This window comes from Corapipo altera, unplaced genomic scaffold (genome assembly GCF_003945725.1).
Source record: "Corapipo altera isolate COAL_440 unplaced genomic scaffold, ASM394572v1 301, whole genome shotgun sequence".
Classification (NCBI taxonomy): Eukaryota; Metazoa; Chordata; class Aves; order Passeriformes; family Pipridae; genus Corapipo; species Corapipo altera.
Genome location: NW_020884926.1, coordinates 1,971,124 through 1,993,622, shown reverse-complemented (window position 1 = coordinate 1,993,622; position 22,499 = coordinate 1,971,124). Strand labels below are relative to the sequence as shown.

General features: G+C 48.5%; 1 protein-coding gene across 1 annotated transcript; it reads right to left on the bottom strand.

Annotated features, from left to right (window-relative positions):
* Positions 1 to 1,543: 1,543 nt before the first annotated feature.
* On the bottom strand, positions 1,544 to 21,155 carry C1QTNF12 (C1q and TNF related 12). The gene is made up of 8 exons (XM_027658175.1): positions 20,880 to 21,155; positions 13,525 to 13,644; positions 12,422 to 12,533; positions 11,777 to 11,958; positions 7,412 to 7,520; positions 6,644 to 6,734; positions 2,432 to 2,510; positions 1,544 to 1,896 (listed from the first exon to the last, which is right to left on the bottom strand). The coding sequence occupies exons 1-8, from the start codon at positions 21,048 to 21,050 to the stop codon at positions 1,798 to 1,800; spliced, it is 963 nt and encodes a 320-aa protein (XP_027513976.1). The 5' UTR covers positions 21,051 to 21,155; the 3' UTR covers positions 1,544 to 1,797.
* Between the last annotated feature and the right edge of the window lie 1,344 nt (positions 21,156 to 22,499).

Genomic DNA, 22,499 nt, shown 5'->3' with positions numbered 1-22,499 from the left:
ACCCTCTTGGCCCGTAAAGTTTATGACAACAGAAGAGCTCTGAAGCTTTGCTTTGCACACCATTAATCTCCCCCCTCTCCAAACAGCTCAGGAGCCTCACAGAGGGTTTGTCTGAGCTCCAGCCCAGCCTCGTGTCCATATTAGTCAGGAGTTTTGTGCATCCACAGCAAGAGCATCTCAAGGGTTTCTTGGCTGCTTCCAACCCATTCCACTGCTGGATGGGCAAGATCATCCAGAGCTAAAGGACTCTTCTAAAAAAAAAAATCACATTAAAACAAGCTTTCTTTTCCAGCAGATCCTTCCACAGCTCCTCAAACACAACATCTCTGCCTCCCTCCAACCTGACCACCTGTGCCACCTGGAGCTTCCAGAAATGTCATATATTGAGCAGCCTGAGCAGCCCCAGCAAGGGATGACACTTCCCACCCCTTCTGCTGCCCCAGTAATCTTGGTTTTCGTTGCACAGATTTACTGTAGGTGAGCAAAACCTGCAGCAGCAGAGAGGGGATCTCTCCCATTCCCTGCAAACATCCTGGACTTGTTTTGGGGCCTTGTTTCCACCTATTTCTGACACTGTTCCACAATTCCCTCAGCTCAGCTGAATCACTGAAAGCCCAGGAGTCTGTTGGAAGGGAAAAGCTGCATTAAATAAGTGTGTGTGTGGGTCCTTCTTTGGGATTAAGAACATCCCAGGATGTTGCCACCCCTTGGGTCACACCTTGACCCACGAAATGTCACCACCCTTTCACTGTATCAAGCTGAGTTTGTCTGCAAAGCTCCTGGGGGGGGGGGGGGGGGGGGCCTCAATCTGACATTTGCACCAGATTTGTCTGGAAAACATTCCCTGGATGGTCTTTGCCAGCACTTCCAGGCTCCAGGCACAGCTCAGACCTCTGACCCTGGAAACCTGGAGAGAGTGAGCCTTGCCCTGGGCTGTCTTTCATTCCAAGAGGTGTTGCACCTGATCCAAGGTTTCCAGCCTCACTCCAAAGCTTTGCCAGGCTTTGGATAACCAGTTTGATGCCCCCTGGGAGCTGCTGGTTTTGTGGTGCAGCCCAAAGCACGGGTGTCTCTTACTAAAACATAAGAACACGGGGAGGGAGCTCAAAGTGGTGCCCTGGGTTTTTTACCTCTTCCTAACAGCCCCAAAGCACTGGCAGGGAGTTATTCAGCTTCAGTAACATCAGGGAAATACTCTGATATCAAGAATTAAAGAGTTCAGGTTGGATTCCCCTCCAATTTAACATTCAACACACTCCTTGTTGATATATCCAGTTCCCACGAGAGAGACAACTTAAAATCACATGGAAAAGGCAGTTTTTCCAGCAAACCCTTGTCTCCTTCCTCCACAACACACAGAATAAAGTCACTGTGTCATTCTCCCCTCTCAATCCTTCATTTACAAAGTCGAGCACCCCCCAATGGACCCCAAAAGTTCATGCTGATTACAAGTGCTACTGTGAAATAAAGGTACAACACGACAAAGCCCCGAATCTCAGGCGAGCACCTGGTGAAGCACAAATTAAATATCAAAGAGTCCGTGTCAGAGGGACAAAAGCACGTTTTGGGTGACAAATGACCCGGTGTGGACCTGGAGAAGCAGCAGCCTCTGAAAGCAAAGCCGAGGAGGGGCTGTGAAGGGAAAAAGGGCTCTTGGCTTGTTTGAAAGGATGCCACAGTCCCAGGGAGCAGTTTTCGAGGTCAGAGCAGGGTTTTCCTCAGTCCAATCTACGCTGCAGGGATGTGGGTCCCATCCTTCCCTTCCCAGGGATGTGGTTCCCATCCTTCCCTTCCCTGCTATGCTCCCATCAACATTCCCATGAAGTCAGATCCGTTCTGGATGGTGACGGGAGCTCCGGCGCTGTTGTCCACGAAGATGGAGGTGTATTGTCCAGCCTGCAGGAGAAAGGGAAACATCTGACACATTCCAGCATAAAAGAGGGGGGAAAAAACCCCATTTCACCTCCCTCAGCTAAGCCCAGCAGCCTCCTGCCCTTCCCTGGGGGAACAGGATCTGCTCCAACATCAGCCTTGACTGGGAGGGAAGAGATTTTCTGCAGGGAAACTCTTATAGGTTTATTTTAACTCAACCCTTTCTGCACTGGCATCTTTTGGGGTGACCTGTGCTTCAGCTTCCCTTCTGTGAGATGAGAAATCCAGTTGTCACTTTGGCAATGCCAGGGGAGAGTGGAGAAGGAAAAATATTGGCTCTCATTTCTTAGAGGGAAGGTTATTATGTGAAATGTGGATCTGCCCCAGGTTCTCTCCAGTCCCCCCCAGCTGAGGCATTTCAGTTCATTCACAGCAGGAAAAGGGGCATAAAACTGCTGAGTTTTCCCCCTCTGCTGCTGAGAATTCAGCCTGGCCAGGAAATAATTCCAAAGCCTTCCAAGAGAAGCAGGGCAGTGATTCCCAGGGTGCAAGGACTCACCTGCAGCTGCAGTAACCCATGGACGTAGATAGTGAAGATCTTGCTGTTGCTTTCCAGCCCAGCAATGACTTCCAAAGACCTAAAAAGAGAAATAAACAGGTTAAAACCCCTTAGGCAACCACAGCAGTTGTATTTGGAATGAAAACTGGCTCACAACCTCCCTGGAAATGAGACCAAGGGTATTCAAGAGGTGATCTGCTGACATTTGGAAGTGTCCAAGGCCAGGTTGGAGCAATTTGGGATAGTGGAAGGTGTCCCTGCCCATGGCAGGGGGGTGGAACAAGATGAGTTTTAAGGTCCCTTCCAACCCAAACCATTCCATGATTCCATAATTCCAGCAGGAATCAGCTGCCTTAAAAATAAAACAGGAGAACCTTGTCCTCGCTGTCTGATGGAAACCCTACAGGGGACTCACACAGGGCTGGAAATTCAACACCCAGCTGGGGGCAGGATTGGGAGCCCCCTTTTCTCTCACCTTCTCAAGGTCCTGTAGTCTCTACCCCCACCCTAAATGCCCTTTGGATTGATCCACACACCAATTATCCTGGTTTTTTGACCCCCACAACAGTTTATACTGGTTGTTCTGCAAAGAGCTACAGGCACTCTGCCAACAACAGCTCGTTTATTTGCAGGGTGTGAAAGGCCTGTTTCACCTTAACGACACAGGCAGGCAGCCTGGGTGAGAAAAACATCCCCTGCAGCTGTTTTGGGAGGACATTTGGATCAGGGGGCACATGGAAGCAAAAAATCCCAATCCTTGAATAGTTGTGCTTCAGCTCCAGCTGGAGCAGAGCTCCACATCACCCCCTCAGGCACTGCTCTTTTCTAACAACGTGCTCTAAGAGCCATCCTGTTCCTTGGGAGATGCAGGACAGCTGCTCCTCTGTTCACAGAATTCCAACCTGGCTCCCCTGGGCAGGATCCAGGGTGGGAGGAGGTTCCTGAGACACCAGCAGGGCCCGTGTGAGCTCAGCCCCAAAGCACCATCCAGAACGGATCCGACTTCATGGCAATGTTGATGGGAGCATAGCAGGGAAGGGAAGGATGGGAACCACATCCCTGGGAAGGGAAGGATGGGAACCACATCCCTGCAGTGTAGATTGGACTGAGGAAAACCCTGCTCTGACCTCGAAAACTGCTCCCTGGGACCGTGGCATCCTTTCAAACAAGCCAAGAGCCCTTTCCCTTCACAGCCCCCCTCAGCTTTGCTTTCAGAGGCTGCTGCTTCTCCAGGTCCACACTGGTTCATTTGTCATCCAAATGCTTCTTCCCTGCCTCCCCAGGGCTGGCTGAGCTGGTTGTTTTCCCAAGAAAACCAACCCCTTTCCTCCCTTTTTTTTTCCATGGAGGGGGTTGCTGATGAAACCTTGCAAGTGCAAACGTGCTGCCTGCAAGGGGATGATGTGAAAGGCAACTGGGGGCAATTTGGCCCAGGGAGAAGAAGCCACTTGGCACCAGCTTGGCTGAGGAGCTCAGGCTGTGTGTCATATCCTGCCAAAAGCCCAACTGGGGTGGGGACTTCCCATCATTAATCTCTTCCACTCCAACTGTCTCCTTCGTCTCCCGAGTTTCCATCCTCAGCCCAAAGCCCTGGGGGCTCTCCCAGCTCCCTCCCGGAGTGAGTGTGTGTGCTGACATCCCAGGAAATGTGACTGTGTGTGCTGACATCCCAGGAAATGTGGCTGTGTGTGCTGACATCCCAGGAAATTCCACAGGCACGGTGTCCAGGCAGGTTCCCATCCCTCCAGCCAGCTCCTTCCATGCCATGGGCCAGTCCCATCCCACCCACCCCACGAGAAAAGGGAATTCTGCTGGTTCTGCTTCACTGCCCAACCAACCCAGAGCCTTGCAGGATCATAAATTGTGGCCCTGGACAGCTGAGGAAAACTCCAAGCCAGACATCAGAGGGTTTTATCTCAATGATTAACATCTGGGTCAGCTCTATCTAAGAAAAAGAAAGGTTTGCTGTCCCAGTTCTTTGGAGAAGGCAGCTATAAATTCTTAGATGGCAAGTTAATCTCCAAAGATCCCAATAAACCTGCCTGGGCTGGATGGGACAGAGAGGTTCCCACTTCCCAGCTAGAACCAGAACAGCTTTCTAGGAGCTTGCAGCTGAAAAGATCTGCAATGAAGAAGGCACAGGGAAGTTTCCTATTCAGATAATTCTTGTGCTTGCATTTCCCAGACTGAGGAAGCAAGACTAGAGTTGTGCTGGGACTAAAGTCTGACACCCAGTTTTTAGTAATAACCTAAAAGGACAGCAAAGGAGAGAAAGGTACAGAGAGCAAGGCTTGGAGACAGAAGTGAGTCCCCCAAAAGGAAATATTCCCTTACATCCCAACAGGGAACATCTCTCTATATTCCCAAAGCATGTAGAAAATGATTTTGTGGAACTTGCTCATAGGAAATCCAAGGTCTGGGAATCCAAGTTTATCCTGTTCTGGTTAAACTTGCTAAGAGAAGAGGAGGTTGTTGTAGGTGAAAAGGAAAAAGCACCAAAGTTGAAGAGAGAAAAAACTGATGAGTTGAGTCTGCCAGGCAGGGGGAAGGGCAGGAGTGGGATCTGCACCCTGCAAAGGCACTTTGGGAGAGCTACTCCTAAAAAATAAGATTCTACCCTACTCATACCTCACCAACCCCTGGGTTTAAAGGCCTGGGCTGTCCCAAAAATCACTCACTGTCAACACACATCCCAGATTTCAAGATCCAGCTGAGGGTCCACTCGTAGCACGACCTGAAGGAATTCTCACAAGCACCACCAGAAATTAAATGTCTCCCAAATTTTGCAGCTGACTGGGATATAAGGGGAAAAAAAAAAGATCCCTCCCTTCTTCTGCTGAGAGCAGCCAGTCTGACAGTGCCTCACCAAGGGCTGCAATCCTAAAAACTCTTCCAAAGAGTCTCCAAGGCCTGGGAGGTGCCAGTTCCTCCAGTTCCCTCCTTGACTTTCCCTCTTACCCCAGTCACTGAGGGGTGCTCAGTACCAACCAAATCTTTTCCACAGCCCAATGAAACCTGGGAGAGGTTTTATTATCCCAAATTTCACGTCCAATTCCCCTGTCAATAAATGCCTGTGGAGAGGCCAGTCCTATTTGCAGCTCCCTGACTCCCTGGAGGGCTGAACCAGCCAGTCCAGCAGCACATTGATGGCTTTGGGGGTTTGAAGTTGCACCTCTGGAGTGGTTTTATGGATAAATGGATATATTTCAGTGGTGCTGTTGCTGCTGGCAGAGCTGCAGGCAGGGCAGAACAGCCCTGGACAGGTATTTCTGCTCTGGTGACAAGGGCAGAGCCACAGGCTGGGGCCACTCTGTGCAAGCACCATTGCCCTCTGCTGGGGGCTTTTTGGCCCAGGACAGGGGCTCCCCGAGCCCCTCTGTCCCAGCAGAGCTTTCCCAAATCCCCCTGAGCTCACTGGCCTTCCCTGGCACTCAGGGAACCTCAGGGCTGCAGCTCAAAGGGTGACAGGAGCATGGAAAATGAGGAGCCAACACACGTTTCCATAGCCCCCAGGGCAGAAGGAGCAACACCCAAGGGTGCCATGGCCTAAAAAACTGTTTCTTGAGCAGAGTTTTGCCCCCAGCAGAGGAAAATTCAGCAGCATTATCTAAGGAAGCTCCCCAGGTCAGCTGAGGCCATGAGAAGGTGTCAAAAACCTCTGTACAAACCCTGCACTTTCTGCTTCGGGACCCATTCCCTTCTGTTTTCTACTTGTTCATTCTCCTCATCACTCTAACATCATGAGTGAGATGCTGGGATCCATGCAGGAGGAGGCTGAAATCCTAAAAATTGAGCTCTGGCCCCAAATTGAAGTGTTTCTGTGGCTCTGTGTGTTAATGATGGTAGCTGAGCACTCAGCACCTGGAGCTGAGTTCCAGCTGAGTTCACTCACAGTTCTCTCATTTTAGGCAAATCTCATATTTTAGGCATATTATATTATATTTAGGTAAGAGTAGTAATATTTAGGTAATTAACTAAATTAGTTATTTAACTGATTAACTAAATTAGTCATTGAACTGAAAGGTTAAAAACCAGAATTAAAGGAACACATAAAAACCCAAGGGCCGGATGGAATCGCTCCCCGCAGTAAAGTTCCACAAGCATTTATCACTTAAAATCCACTGCTGGTGAACCTGATTTCTCCCCCAGTTGGTTGAAACATTGGCCTGTGTGAGAAAAATAATTGCCAAGGCCACCCTTGGAGTGACTCACGTGTATCTGTGGCACAGGGACTCGATGCAGATCAACACCCGGACGTTGTCCCTGGCTCGGAGCTGCACTTTGCTCTTCAGCTCACTGTGGTCTGGGGGAAAAAGAGAAGCATTTTCAGAACATAACAGGCCACCAGGTGGTAGTTTTGGGCTTCAGAGAGGCACCAGTAGCCTCGTGGTTTCTGCACTGGGTTTGGGGGTGGGGGTTGCCGGGTGGGTTCTGGGAGAAGCTGCCAGAAAGTTCCCCCCTGTGTGATGGAGCCAGTGCCAACCAGCTCCAGGGTGGATCCACCACTGGATCAAGTCTGAGCCCATCAGTGATGGTGGTAGAACCTCTGGGATAACATTAAAGGAGTGAAAAAGTGCAACTGGAAGCAAAGAGAGGATCAAGAACATGTGGGAGAAGAGATGCTCTGGGTGCTTAAGGGGAGCAGTGACAAAACACAGCCCAACCTGCCTTCGTGGAGTTCTACATCATCATCATCTTCATTTCTCCCAAAGTCTTTTGTGGGAGCCATGATTCCTGCACATATTTGGTCCCTGAGCTGGTGCTCCCTAAGGAATTTTGGTTGGTGTGGTGGGCAGGGAGCAGCCCTGCTGTGGTACCAGCACCCAGCCTAAGGCATGGCACCAAAGGGACATGGCACCAAAGGGACATGGCACCAAAGGGACATGGCACCAAAGGGACATGGCCAGGTTTCTCCCTGGATGCAGGGGGCTCTCCAGGACTCCTCCCTGTGTGGCAGAGGTTCCTGTGGACAGCACTCACCCACGTGGATGTTGGCTGAGAACTGGTAGATGCCCGAGACGGGCGCCGTGAACCGTCCCGTGGCCAAGTTCAGCCCCGTCCCTCGCAGGAAAGCTCCTTTGGCCAGAGGCTGCAAGAGGACAAAAGCAGAGCCTGAATGAGCCCCCAGAACCCTCAACAAAGAACCAGCCAACCTGCAGGAGAAAAAAACCTGGAAAAATGTCCCTGATCCCCCAGAACACACATTCCAGAGGGGCTCTCTCTCAGCCTCCGGTGCCCACAAAAGGTAAAATTATCAGTGTAAGACACAGAGATGCCCCTTTTCCCACTGCTGAATTCTCCCAACTCAGCTTGACCAGACTGCTTATTCCATCCCTGTTCTTGTCCTTATTCCATCCTGTTCTGGTCCTTATTCCATCCCTGTGCTGGTCCTTATTCCATCCCTCTTCTGGTCCTTATTCCACCCCTCTTCTGGTCCTTATTCCATCCCTGTTCTGGTCCTGGTGGCCTCCACTGATGTTCTGACACACAAAACCTCCCATTATTGGAGTCAAGAGGTCCCCAAAACTTCCCAGATGGGGCCAAGCCCTGTCCCCAGGCTTAACCTGGAATCTCCCACCCCCTCATTTTTCTGGTACCAAGGACAGACAAAACACTCCTGTGGGTCTCCAAGGTTTTCTGCCCACTTTAGGTCAAAATCAGATGGCTTTGAGACTGTTCAAGAGCAAGTCTTGGATTCTCAGAGATTCCATTTTAGTTTCATTTTGTTCCAGGCTTGGTTTCTCCAGGACAGGCAACAGGCAGCTTCTCCTCGTGGCAAGGAGGAGGCCTGGAGTCAAACTCACAGCAGATTATCTGACTCAGACTAAAATAAACCCTGCAAGAAATGTTGATTGTTTGGTTTGGCCTCGTGTGAGCTTGGCTGGGGCTGGGGAGAGGCTGCAGTGGGCCAAGAAAAAGCACATTAGTCAGCCTCTGCTTCCACCACAAGGGCACTCTGGGCACTGGGAACGTGTCCCCCGAGCCCTGAGTGGGGAGATTTGTCCCAGATTGGTTTTATGGGACAGAGGAGCTGCTCAGGTCTGGCTCTGGGAAGGCTCCCCCACACTGCTAAACCCCCAAACCAGCCCCAAACACACGGCTGAGTGACCTCAACATCCAAATCTGACTGTGCCTTCCAACAGGAGATGGCAAAAGGGGCCTGAGACACGGGGAACACATGAACAGCAGTGCTGCTACACCAAAAAAAGGAGTGGAACAGCTTTTTTGCCTCCCCTTTCTTGTTCATCACAGCCAGAAAACCCCAGCTCTGCCAGGGCAGGAGGAATAATTTATGTAGTTTTCTCTTTCAGTGCTCTGGTCTGGTCGACAAGGTGCTGATCAAAGGTTGGATTCAACGACCTTGGAGGTCTTTTCCAGCCTAAATGTGATTTAAAATTCTGAATATCTGGGCCTGGTGGTGTTTGTTTGGTTACTCCGTGGTAAAGGAGTAGAATGATCAACCTGCTTTTATTCAGCCAACTCCAAGAAAGGCTCACAAAAGAGTTAATTCCTAGTTTTTACCTCCAAGATTTAGCTCCAGTCTTAAATTTCACAGAACTAGAAATGTTTTCTGTGAAAATACATCCACTGCTCACGTGTGTGTACAATGGGAAAACAATAATAATGAACTGCAGGACAATTGCATGTCATGCAATGATCTCTAAGTCTCTGTATTCATCACTGGGCACTGATTTGTGCCTTTGTGCACATCCAGACACACAAACCCAGCTCTATTTCCTTGCATGCAATATTTCCTATTTCCTTTTTAGAATTCAGAATTTTTGAATCATTTGAGAAATTAGATTATTAGGCTGATTTTGTGTTTTCTTCTGTGCACACACACACACACAATCAGTAGAACAGCTGAGCTAACAACAAAGAGCCTGGATTGTGTTCTTATGGCATCACTACACCATAATTTTGATAATTCTATTTTTGATTTACCCCACTGAAAGCAGGTCCAAGCCCTGTATGTGCAGAACTGCACAGTTAATTCATTCCTTTCTCGTTCCAGTTATTAGCAGGATCAGCAACATAATTCCAAAACCACTGGCTGAGCATGGAAGGCAATTTTAGGCACCAGCAAATTATAACTGATAAAACATTCCTGTTTCTTCATGCCCTCTGTGGCTTGTTATTCTTCTGCTCACAGAAGTAGACAATGCAGGGTGAGGTTCTCTGGGCAAAATATTCCATTAAACCCTGTGGCAGAGTTCCTGCTGCATTTGCTGCCTCCCAGAGCACACTCATCCAAGCTGCTCCAGGGATTTGTTCCTGAGAAACTCCCTCTTGCACACAGTTCTTCCAGAAAGCAAAATATTTCAGTGTTTCAGACTCTGTACAAAACCAGCTTCTCTTCCTCAGTGATCTCCCATCCCCACACCCCCAGACAACTCCCAGGAGGAAAACAGGAGCCAAGCTCCAAGAACTGGGATGGGAAGTGCCAGCTTTGCTTTTTAGTGGGAAGAAATATATGGAATTATCTGCTTTTAAAGAACAGGGATGCCCCAACCTCCTGATCCAGCACTAGAATTCACCTCCCCAAGGCAGGACCTTCAGCTCGACCTCCAGGCACTGGAGACCATGAAAAGCTTCTGGGGCCACTTTAAATGATCTAATTCCAGTAAAATCCCTGGATAAATCCCACTTCCATGGCCTGCCAGAGGCTCCACTGCTTCAATTCTTGCTGTGAAAAGCTCTTGCAAGAGGCAAAGGTGAGAAAAGCTCGGGTGGGAGATCCAGGAGGAAAAGGTGGAAGGGAAAGGAGTATCCTGTGTTTCATCCCACACAGCAAGGAAATTGGGAGACCCAGAGGGAGGGAATGTTCTTAGAGGGAATTCAGCACTGAAGGATGAGATGCTCAAGGTCAGAGTGACTCAGACTGGAATCAGAGGATACAGGGAGAGGCTGCTCTGAGCACCAGCTCTTCCCACTAACTCCAAATGCTTTGGGGAAGCTCCAAATCCAGGAATTAGAGGAAATCCCTGTTATCTCACTGAGAAGTATCAAACCTTTGGCTTCCTCACACTCAACTGAGAGAATGGTGGGAGTGGAATTATCTCCCTCTCCTCCTTGGACTGTTTCAAGACAATGTTTTCATCCTTGCAGGAGCAGCCACTGCCTCCCTCCCTCCCTCCCTCCCTGCTGAATTCCCCTGGCTCAGAGCACAAGCCAAAACCAGACACTTCTTGTCCCAAGCTGCAGTGAAAGGTTGGCATCCAGAGCCCTGCCAGCCTCCCACACCAGAGCAATTAGAAGGGAGCTGGGCACAGGATCCCAAAGCTTGGGAAGGAGCAGCCCACACACCCATTGCTGAGATGTCTTTATTCACATTTTCCCCTCCTAATTAATGAGGCAGCAGATCCCTCTGGCCCTGCCCACACCTCGAGTGCAATCCTGCCCCTGTGCCAGCACCCACAGCGCTGTCAAACCAAGCTTCCACAAGTGTGTTTGGGAAAGAGCCAGGAAAGCACCCTGTTTGGAGCAAAAACCACTGCCTCCAGTCCTGCAGCTGGGGGAAGTCCAGCAGAAAACTGCTCCAGAAGGGACAGGATTCTCCAGAAACGGGACTCAGAGCAGCTGGGAAGAAAGTCAGCACCTCACTGCACAGGCAGGGTTAGCAAACCCTGCTGATGGTCCCTGTCCATCCTCCTCAAACTCTGCTTCTCACCTCCCAAAAGCAACCACGTCTCTGAAGGCCTCATGCTCTTAGACAGATTCTAGAATGTCTCCTCAATCATCAAATAACTATTTGTTTTCAGCTCTTACTTTGGCTAACATTGACACTGCAAATTCAGGTCCTATCTGCAACTGTTAGTCCAAGTTTTAATCTCAAATTCAACAGCTGGCTTATAACCATGCTTAGGATGGCCCACAATGGTGTGCTTGTCATTGTAACCTGATTGTAATTAAATTATATGGGTGATAGCTATGAATCTTCTAATAAAACATTATGGAAAGAATCTGAGCATCAGGATTGGCCCAGCGAACAAAATTCTGACTTTTATTTGGGTTCTAAAAACTAAAACCAACAGCTTCTGTCTACCTCTAACACCTTTCTACCTATGAATGTTACTCTGGAATTAAATGGGGTGGGCACTGAAAAAAAAGGACAGATCATGGAATCATGGAATATGAGTTGGAAGGGACTCACAAGGAGCATCAGTCCAACCTCTGGCCCTGCACAGACACCCCAACAATCCCCCTGTGTGCTGAGGTGGTGCTATATCCATGTAATCCAAGCCTGAGGGGGGTTTCTGGGATGAGCCTTTCCCCACAGAGCCAGCCCTGGAGCTGCTCCACACCCGGGGTGAGGTTCTGGTTCAGCCTCTGATCCCTCCTCACCGACTGGAAATTCTGAAGTTCCACCAGGGTCTTCTTATCCACGGTGACCTGTCCCTTCAGCTTGCAGTGGAAAGCCTCTTCCACACGTCTGTGGGATGAAACCTCCTCCAGGGAGAGCAGGAGTGGAGGCAGCTGGCTGGGATGGGCTGAGACAGCCAGGGCTGCTCGACGCTCGATGGCTTCTGAGGGGGAAAGAGAAGAAAAAGAACAGGAAAGCAAAGAATCATAGAATCAACCAGGGTGGAAAAGACCTCTGAGATCATCAAGTCCAACCCTTGATCCAATCCCGCTGTGGTTCCCAGCCCATGGCACTGATGCCACATCCAGTCTCATCCTAAAAACCTCCAGGGACGGAGAATCCACCACTTCCCTGGGCAGCCCATTCCAATGGCTGAGCACCCTCTCTGGAAAGAAATTCTTCCCAATATCCAACCTAAACCTCCCCTGGCACAGCTGAAGACCGAGTCCTCTTGTCTTGTTGGGAAAAGAGACCAACCCCCCCCGGCTCCCCCCTCCTGTCAGGGAGTTGTAGGCTTGGTTTCAAGGCCTGGCCTTTGAGGCCACCAGTGAACATTTGCAGAGCCAGCTGTGGATTTGTCCCAAAGCAGCAGCTCCCAAAAAGCACAAAGCTCTCAGAGTCTTTACCTTTTAAGATCTCCTTAAACTCCTGCAGAAGGACTTCCCGGGTCACTTCAGCTCCAGGGGCTCCCGGAGGTCCCTGAGGCCCGGGAGGTCCCGGGGGCCCAACGAGGCCACGCTGAGGGAGCAACCAAAGGAAAACACGGGAATTAGAACCAGGGAATGACAGGGATACACCAAAAATTCTCTGAGCCACAAGGCTCCCTCCAACACCAGTTCAAACACAGATCCTAAACTCCCTTTCCATCCAGCTGGGAATTCCAGCATTTGGAATTTACTCATGTGCTTCAGGTGGGAGGATAAACCTTGCTCAGGTGAACACTGACTGGTTCTTCAGGCACAAGGCTGAGTTTGGTGCCTCTGTGTCTTCTCAAACCACCAAAGCATCCTACAAGGCCTTTAAGCTTCTTATCTGAACTGGAATAGCCCTCTTGCCACACCTGACATTATTAATTGCTCATTATTAATTGCTCAGATATAACAATCACACCCCGGGGGTTTGCTGGCACAGCAGAGCTCTCAGAAAAAAATAGAGCAGTTCAAACACCTCTAAAGCTCAGATACAAACACCTCAGAGCTTTAAACTGACAGGACAAGAGTGGCATCAAGGCTATTTTTGAGGCACATTGTTCCTGTTTTCTCAGGAGCCTGGATGGAAGCACTGCTGCCTATTAGCTCCCTGAGAAATAAAAGGAAAGCATGAATGCATCCAAAATTGTCTTAGCAGTGGATTAAAAGTGCCCACGTGACTAAGAGTCACTCAGCAGATTTGAAATCAACTCCCTGTCCACACCTTGATTAATATATATCCTTTGAGATGCTTGAGCTGGTGGAAGGAAAAAAAAAAATGGCAGAGGACAATTTTTATTTCTGCTGAGCAGAAAAATAAGCAAAAAAAGGCTCAGTCCAAGAACAGCTGCTTGAAACAAAAGCGAGTATGGAATTCCCACATCTTATCTCACAAGGCACTTGTTGGCTCAGACTTCTCCAAAACACTTGGAGGAATTAAACACAAACAAGAGGGAAAGTCAGCGCACCCTGGGGTGGGAAGGCAAAGCTGGAGCACCCAAACCCCCCTGAGAAGGAGCAGCAGGGCAGCAACAACCCACCAGTTTCTTATCCTTCCCTTTGCATCTCCTCTTGGAGGTGTTCCCATCATCCGGGCGGTGCACGAAGGAGATCCAGGTGCGCCGGGGGTCTGTGATCCGGGGGTCTGCAGAATCCAGGACCTGAAAACAAACAACAGCAAAGACTGAAACCACTGTCTGGCCACTCCACAGGGTCAGAGAACATGAGCCAGAGTGTGCCCAGGGGGCCAAGAAGGCCAATGGATCCTGGCCTGGATCAGGAACAGTGTGGCCAACAGGTCCAGTGCATGGAGGGGGTGCTTGAGAAACCAGTAAGAGCCAAGAGCTCTGAGTGTCCCTCAGAGACCTTTCTCAACCTGCTGGGACTCTCAAACCACTCTCATACCACAGCAAACCTGCCCAGATGCCAGAGATTGTTCCCCACTGGCATCTGCCATTTATCAGTTGGCTCAAAGGAGCAATAAAGGGGATTAAAACACACAGAGAGTCTCGAAATGCTGCCTGACTCTCAAATCACAGGCTGTAGAGTGACAAACGTGCACAGAGGAGAAAACACAACCTCCAGTGAAACCCAGAGTCCATGTCTGACCACAGAAAAGATGTTTATTGGCAAATTTAACTCCCTACAGAGTTCTCCCAGACAGAGAACTTCTGCAGAGGAGCTTTGGCACTGCAGTGCCTGGTTTTGGACCCCTGCTGAACCAACGTGGGGCACAAGGGATGTTATTGAGGGGATGAAGCTCCTACAGGTCTGACAGCAGCTCTGCCACAGCTCAGACACCAAAACTCTGCCCTCAGTGCCCTGAGTGACCTTGCAAGGTGCTCCCAGTGCATGTTTGCTCCCTAAATGCCACTTCTCAGAGAACCAGCTTGACTTTTAATCACATTTCTAGTCCCACTTATTAGAACAGACTCACTTCCATCGCATAGCAGGAAAAAAAAGGCACCCTTTAGAATGCAGGTGAGGTCCCAAAAACAGCCACACAGCCTCCTGAGAGCAGCAGGGATTGGACAGAGGGTTGCAAATTTTAACTGGGAATAACAGGACAAGTCCATTTTGAGGGGGAAAAGACCAGAATCTCTGTGTGATCTGCTGTGAAAAACCAGCAGGACGTGAGCAGCTCCCCAGAAATCAGGTGTGAGATGAGCAAGAGCAGTTGTTAAACATCTCAAATTCTGATAAACAACTCCCTCAGTTCCATAAAATCAAGGACACCCTGAGACATTTCCCCATCTTCACTCTGGTTGAATTAGTCATGGTTATCCACACTCCCCACAAATTTGGTCTGTATCAAAACCAAGAGCAAGACAGTTTAGTTCATTATTTCTCTCCCAAAATCAGGCTTGAACAGACTTTTTATTACTGTAACCACATTTCTAGTCAGCCACAAATTGTGTTCAGCCAAGGGCTTCTGGTAGGTTGTTGTAGCTAATTTATTATTTGCTCCTTTTAATTACTTGAAGCTTCAATAGCTTTCTGAAATTCCATCACTGGGAAGTGCTGTACGTGGAGCAGCCCAGAAATCCCAGGGATTGTGGGATCAGACACCTCACCAAAACAATTGCATCTTCCCACGGGTTGCTTGAGTGGAGATTTTTGGGAAGCAGGAGAAAAGAGTCAAAGACACTCCGAAGAGAGTCCTTTGGTGCAGGTTTATCCACTGAAGCGTGTAAACATCAAACCCAGAGGCAAATGTCCACAAAGTTTACAAAATCCTTGGAATAGCACAGGAGGTGCAGTTTATCCTATAACAGCATGGGATATATTTATCAGTTTCGTGGAAAATTAATGGGAAAAGTTGGTTCTTTCCTGCCCCACCTCACCTGAAAAACACAGAGGTGCAGCATCACCACCTGAAGAGGACTTTTATTAATATTTCAGTTTATAAAAGCTCATAAAGGCAGGTTAAAACCTTCCTGCAGGTGCCTTTTTGGGGACTGACAGTGTGTGGGGAAGCTGTAGGAAGGAAAGAAGCAGGAGGAAACAAGTTATGAACAGAAGCACCTGGCTCGGGCAGGGTGTTCCCTCAGTGCTGTGACAGCAGAGAAAATGGAAATAAAATCCCATCCCTCTGCAGTGGCTTGGTTAAATCACAAATCCCTCCACAAGACACTCGTGGCACATCCCAGAAAAAAATAAAAAAATAAAAAAACCCCCTGAAGTACATATAAAAAGAAAAAAAACAGTAAAAAAAAAAAATAAAATCCCATCCCTCTGCAGTGGGTTGGTTAAATCACAAATCCTTCCACAAGACACTTGTGGCACATCCCAGAAAAAAAAAACAAAAAACAACACAACCCTGAAGTATATATAAAAAATAAAAAATAAATAAATAAAAAAAATTAAATCCCATCCTTCTGCAGTGGCTTGGTTAAATCACAAATCCCTCCACAAGACACTCGTGGCACTCCCCAGTTTCTCCAGCCCAGGGGTGATTGACAGTTAAAATGAACGTTCCATGCTCGTGGTATTATTATTTAATTACTATGGCATGCAGCAGCAATCCCAGCAATAAGCAGGCAAGCCTCTGTTTTTTTTGGCAGAGGGAGCCTCCAGCAGCCAAGAGAGACCTCGCAGCCAACTCAGGTATCCGAGGGGATGGGGAACAGCCCTGGAATCCCAGAGGGGATTTGTCCCTCCTTGGGGGGGTGTTTGCAGGGCAAAGACACGCTGCAGGAGTCAGGAGGAATCCTCGGGGTAAATCCAAGGAAATCTTAAAACAGCACCGCCAAAACCCACAGGAGCCTTGCCAGGGATTGTTAAGGACCTTTCAATCAGGTCTTTAAGCACGACTTAAAGTCTGAACACAATGGCACCTTTCACTCCATTCCAAAGGGTGACACTGGAATTAGCCCAGGCTCTCCCTGATTTCCCTCACAATGAGACAATTTGGGCTGGAATTTGGGTGCTGGATCTCTCTGGCTGCAGCTCCCCCGGGACACTCAAGGTTCAGCCACAGGGAAGAAACCACCGGTCAAAATCCACACTCAAAAAGCAGAGTTTGGATCCTGAGAGGTTTCTGAACTGCATCTGGGCTTCCCTGACATTCCAGGATGCTGGGATTCAGTCCAAAAAAAACAACTAGAAACGGACAAAAGTCCTTCCAGGGTCTGGGTGGAGAGAAGAACAAAGTCAACGCCACCTGTGAGCACAGTTTTACACCTAAAACCTGTGTTCTCAGAATGGGTCAGGATGGAGAGAAAGCACAAGAATTTGTAATTTTGTGAGAGGAAAGCATCCTTTCCACCTGTAATTAGTGTATCCAAGAACAGACACCAAACCATTCCAGTCCACACTCCGTGCCTGGTGACTGCCCTGCAGTTCAGCTCAGTTATCTGGGAATTTGTCCCTCTGGGAGGAAATTGTATTTAAGAATCCTTTGTTTCATTTTAATTTAATTTCCAGGCACAAAATGGACTTGAGTAAGCATTTCCATTTTCTCAGTACACACATTTCTGTGTTGTTCTCCCTGATTTACACCAGCCAGGGCATTGCCTGCTTCATTATGAAAATGAAGAATGAATAATTTATTTCAGTAGTGTGTTTTACTTGGACCAGGACACAGAGTGACAGAGCACTCTTATTTCAGCCTGAAAACCCCCTGTGTCAGCTGCTAATAACTTACAGCTCTGCACACTCCTGCTTATTAATGAGATGTAAAACCAAGGTCCTGACCACTTGTGGTTTTTCAAAGATCTCTCAAGAATTCTCCCCCAGAGCAGAAGCGTTAGGTTTGGTATCTCAGCCAAATCCAAAAGGGAATTCCTACCGAAATTCCCACTGTGTTCTGTGATTAAAAAAATCCCACTTCACTCCTGGAGCAACTTCAACCACAAACAGGCTGCAGTGGTCACACCCTTAATGGGTTTAATGACTCTCCTGGAGCAGGTCATTCTGGGTGAGAAAACATCACGTTTCTCACTATTTATTATCATTATTTCACGTTGGCCACAAAGAATTGTTGTGATTCTGTGTGTCCTTTGTTCAGAAAATTCACAAAACCTCACTTATAATATTCCAGAGCAAGACATGAATGTCAGATAGAAAACCAAAGAGAGCAACATCTGTTACAGGTGGGTCACAGCCCAGTTTCTCCCCTGGTTTTAGAATTTGTCAGGCCCCAAAATGCTTTTCTCTCTGTTCCACCTGCAGGCTCAGACTGAAATCTCTGCACAGAGGAGAAATCAATCCAGGCAATGTCATGGAACCAGCTTCTGCTTTCAACTGGGAGCAAAAGACCCCTAAGAAATAACTCAGGGAGATTTAAGTAGTAAAGCAGGTAGAGTGAGGCCTTGGTATCTGCCAGAGCCAGGATTCCAGCTGGAAGGGACATCCAGGGGTTGTCTAGTTCATATCCATACAAATATCTCCAAGGGGGGTCAAGAGGATGGTGCCAAACTCTGTTCAGAGACAGGACAAGGAGCAAAGGCCATAAACTGGAACACGACAAGTTCCACCTCAACAGGAGGCAGAACTGCTTTCCACGAGGGTGGCAGAGCCTGGAACAGCTCTGGAACAGCCCTGGAACAGCCCTGGAACAGCCCTGGAACAGTCAGGGAGGGTTTGGAGTCTCCCTCTCTGGGGACATTCCAAACCCACCTGAACATGTGGTGTGTCCCTGCCTGGGTTGGGCTGGATGAGCTCCAGAGGTCCTTTCCAAGCCAAACCACTCTGAGATTCTGGGATCCAACCCCCCCTCCCTGCTCTAAAGCCCCATGTGCAGGCAGGGGAAGGCAAATCTGGCAAGTGGCAGCTGCAGGTGCTCCACCAAACCCAGTCCCAGGGAGAAGATCCAGGAGATCCAAACCTCTGCATCCATCCCTCATGTTCTGCTCTCTCTCTCTCTCTCTCTCTCTTAGTCCATCTGTGGCAGAGGAGAAAACCCTCATATGCTTGGCAAGCACATCACACTGTCAGCAGCTCAAAGATAAGACTGCAGAAAACCTATTTAAAAAAAAAAACAAAATAAAAAATAAAACCCCAACAGACTCACTATTTCCACGGAAATATCGGGTTTATCAGATTTGAGGCTTCTGCTTCCCTGTTTTAGTAGAGGTTTCACCACATGACTCATGGACTGTGAATGTTAAAGGGGAGCTTTCTCCACTCCTGTTTTAAAAGAATTCCCAAGAGAGTTTTGTCCCAAACTCGTTTGCTTAATTAGAAGGAAAACACATCTACCTTTTCAACAGTAGGAATAAAAATCACTGCTCCCAGCTCATAATTCATTCCCTGCTCTGATAAACCTACCAGTTGGCCACAGAGTCTTCCAAGGTAAACACAGCCTTAATTTTTACTGCTCAAGGCCACAAAAATTCCATCTTTCCTGTTATGTGCTGCAGAGGATTAAATGGGACACTGCTGCTGCTTCATTTTCCTGTGCAGGGCATCCCCTCATGAAACAAAAGTGCTCTCAGAGGTACCTTCAAGGCTCTAAAAGGTCTGTTTTCCACAGAGAACAACCTCACATTAGGTAAGGACATCTTAAGTATTATTTTACTTCTTCCCTTAGTGAATATAAATGGTGATGGTTTGGTGTAAAAATCAACTTTTCCCCCAGAAATGGTGACAATTCTTAAGCATTTACAGCTCGTGTAAAACCCTCCCTGAGCCTGGGCAGGTGCTACATAAATGTAAAATACAAAAATACACCGTTTAAAAGGCAACACTCAACCATCCTGGACTTCAACTCAAAACAGATTCCAAGGAGAAAAGTTCAAACCCTCTGTAAAAATTTGGGGAGTGATTGACATCAAAGGTTTGGGTTGTCCCATCCTTCCTGAACAGAACCTGCCCGAGCTGAACTCGCCAGCTCGTCCTGCAGCCAAACCTTTGCCATGGATATTTTAAAGCAAAGCATTTCGACACACAAACTTGCAGCTTCCAAACAATGTCTGCTTTAATGAATGCCCACGAGCCTCTGTGTGGGTTTTTTTTTCCAGCCCCAGTGGATGTGTGACTGCATCAGAATTAACCAGGACCAGTTCCTGCTTGTTTTTTGCAATCAGGATGGATCCTGCTCGTGGTCCAACACACTTCACATCAAGGCAAATTAACTCCAGAATAAATAGCTGCACCAGGTCTGTCCGTGGCCCCTCTGCAAGGGCAGAGAGTGAAGCAGTTGTGGGGAGAGCACAAGTGATGGATTAAAAGCACCTCGAGAATTCAGCCTGTGCACAACCTGTGCTGGCAGAGCCCTGCGACACACACGCACAAAGAGGAGCTGCAGGAAGGCAGCTCACGGCCCCGAGGACAATTCTGAGGGCACAGCCAGCTTTTCTATGCAGGACTATTCCCCAGACCTGCCCAACCTTAACCAATTACTCTCACAACAGCCCGGAGTGGGATATTTGGGATGTCAGCCCAATTGTTCCCCCTCGGCCATGCCCCAGTTGCTGGCAGGTCTGTTCCCCCATTGCTATAGTGACTGCCAGCCCTAATGCTGCTGATCAAAGTCGTGCTGGAGAGGTCACTCTGTCCTGACAAGGGACATTTTTGTGTGAGCAGGGGAGGGGGAGAGAGCCTGTGGCATAGGGGAGACTCCCTTCCTGCTCACTCTTCCAGTCTCCCTTCACTTCATCCTGCTCCTGCTCCTAAAACCTGCTCTTAATTCTCTGAGCCCCTCTGCTATTCCCAAGCATTCTTCCCGAGCATTCTATGCAAATATTCACCCTAAAGGATTCTGGGGGCTCTGAGCAACTGAGTGGAAGTTTTCTGGGTGATTCTCCCAAACATTTAACACTTAACCTTGCCAAATTCACTCACCAGCCACAGAGGTACCACACACACACACACACACACAGGGGCTTCACTTCCCATTTACACACAACTAAAAACCATCCTGAACCCTTTCCTAGAGCCACAACCACCCTAAACACATCACCTGACCACACCCAAAACCTTCTCAACTCTGATTTTTGGCCACATTCTCCTGCACACAGAAAGCTCTGGCACTCTGAGATGTTTATAACGTCGTATTTGCTTAAGAAGGGTTTGAAATAACATTTCAGAGAGTTAAGACTGTGCCTGCAAGAGACATATTAAAATCCCAGCATCATTCCTGTGAAAGCCCAACTTGCTTTAATTTTAAGTTCATGACACTGTTCATACACAGAACTTTAAAACATCTTTACCCTTAATCAGCTACAAGGGGACTGGAACTTCAGTCCTGTGTGTTCCAAAGCAACCATAAATTGTAGTATTCCAGCATTTGCTCCAGTAAAGCCAGAAAATCAGTCATGCAAAGGCAAAAGAGGGAACATTTCTCTCCTTAAAATCAAGCAGCATTTTAGCAAGATTGCCTGAAATCATTGGAAAAAGGAAGCAGCACCACTCTGCTGGCAGGAATAAGCTCTGCCAAGACACAAACACCCACCTTGGGATGCCCGTGCAGCTCCTCACTGTTGGACAGGGTGGTGTTGAAGGGCTCTGTGTACTGATTGGGTTCTTTCTTCACCTTCCTCTCTCTCTTTGCTGCTGAAACCCTGAAGAGGCAAAACTGCTGACACAGTAAAGTTGCCACAAACACCCAGGTGCACCCCTTCATTTTGGAAAGGGAGGGAGGGGCCAAGTCCAAGCACAAAAAAAAAAAAACCTTCACCACCAATAAAGGAACAGAGTCCTCTGTCCAAAAATAAAAAATAACAGGGTCAGAAGTGCTAAAGAAGATCCTCTGGGCTGTGCAATGTCAGATGGGCAGCGAGATGGATGTGCTGGTTGCTGAGAGGTCTCTGCTCAAGCAGGACACATGGAAATGGTACAGATCAACTTGTTTAAAATCTGGATTCACTCGGAGAAGGAGGTAAGTCCATTCAGCCTCTGGGAGCTTTACATAAATACAAGAGGCCCTGAAAAGTCCTGCCACCCACCTTGAAGTGTTGCTCTCCCCTCTACCCCCCTCAAATAAGTCTTCAGACTCGTTTTAAATGCACTCAACTATGAGAAGTCAAACTGCTCTGGGCAACAGTTGCTCAGGCCAGAGCTGACAACACGAACTCATCAGGGGGGCTCTGGTTGTTCCTCTTCACCAGGAGGGTTCACTTGCTGTCATTTGAAGCCTCCTGTTGGGTTCAGAGCAGGTTTGGATGCGTTCCATCCGTTCCCTCTGGGCTGATCCTTCCCCCTTTCCTCAGTGACAAGTCCTCATCCTTTTCTTCCAGGATGTTGGGGAACTGTAATCCAAGGTTGCTACAGCCAGTGCTCCTCTGGAGGGGCTGGAAGCATCACAGCCTTGTCGGGGGATGAGAGACTTCTCACACCATTAAACTTAAAACGAGGAGAAACAAAGAATCTGAGGGCGTCCCCAGCTCCACCGGGAACAGGGAAAGTTTTCCCAAGTGTGGTTTGTCTCCCTCTTTAGCTGAGGGAGCTTTCCCTTTTCTCTGAGGATGAGCAGCAGCTGTCAGGGTGCAGAACCTCGTGGCTTTTGCATCCTCATCTCCCCTCACACCGGGCAGGATTTCAGGTACCTCTCAGTGTCTGATTTCTCCTGCTGCTCCTTTCCCCAGCTGCACGTTGGCAAAACCCTCCTCAGCTCCTGCCTTACCTCGGCAGAGAAGTCCTTCTTTCCCGAAGGAGTTTCCATCAACTTCAAGAAAAGCAAAAGAAAAAAGAAAAGGGAAAAAAAAAAAAAAAAAGAGGAGGGATCACATTCTAATGAGCTGTCAAGCCTATTCTCTTCACATTCCTATTAGACTCCCTGATAAGTGGAGCTGGCCCGTGTGCCAGGCAGATTTAAATCAGTGCCCATTCCCTGCTCCCTCCCCTCAGCCCTGCTCTGTCCCTCCCCTTCATTATCTCGGAGAAATCACCATTTTTCTGGGAAGTTTGTAAAGCTGCACGGGGGGAACGGGTGGTAGAGCTAAAAAATACGTGGCTTGGAATAAGCACTCGGCATCACACACGAGGATAATCAGAATCCTGCCTGATTTCCCAGGCTCTTCCCTATTTCCCTGCAGTTCCCATTAGAGGGGGGGCTGATTTCTTTACAGGGTGG

Excerpts from the sequence above, each read along its gene's own strand:
- C1QTNF12 (XM_027658175.1), bottom strand. The coding sequence starts at position 21,050 with ATGAAGGGGTGCACCTGGGTGTTTGTGGCAACTTTACTGTGTCAGCAG. Across the intron at positions 13,645-20,879 it reads AGCTGCACGGGCATCCCAAG|GTCCTGGATTCTGCAGACCC; the intron begins GTGGGTGTTTGT and ends GTTTGTTTTCAG. Across the intron at positions 6,735-7,411 it reads CTCAGCCAACATCCACGTGG|ACCACAGTGAGCTGAAGAGC; the intron begins GTGAGTGCTGTC and ends TTTTTCCCCCAG.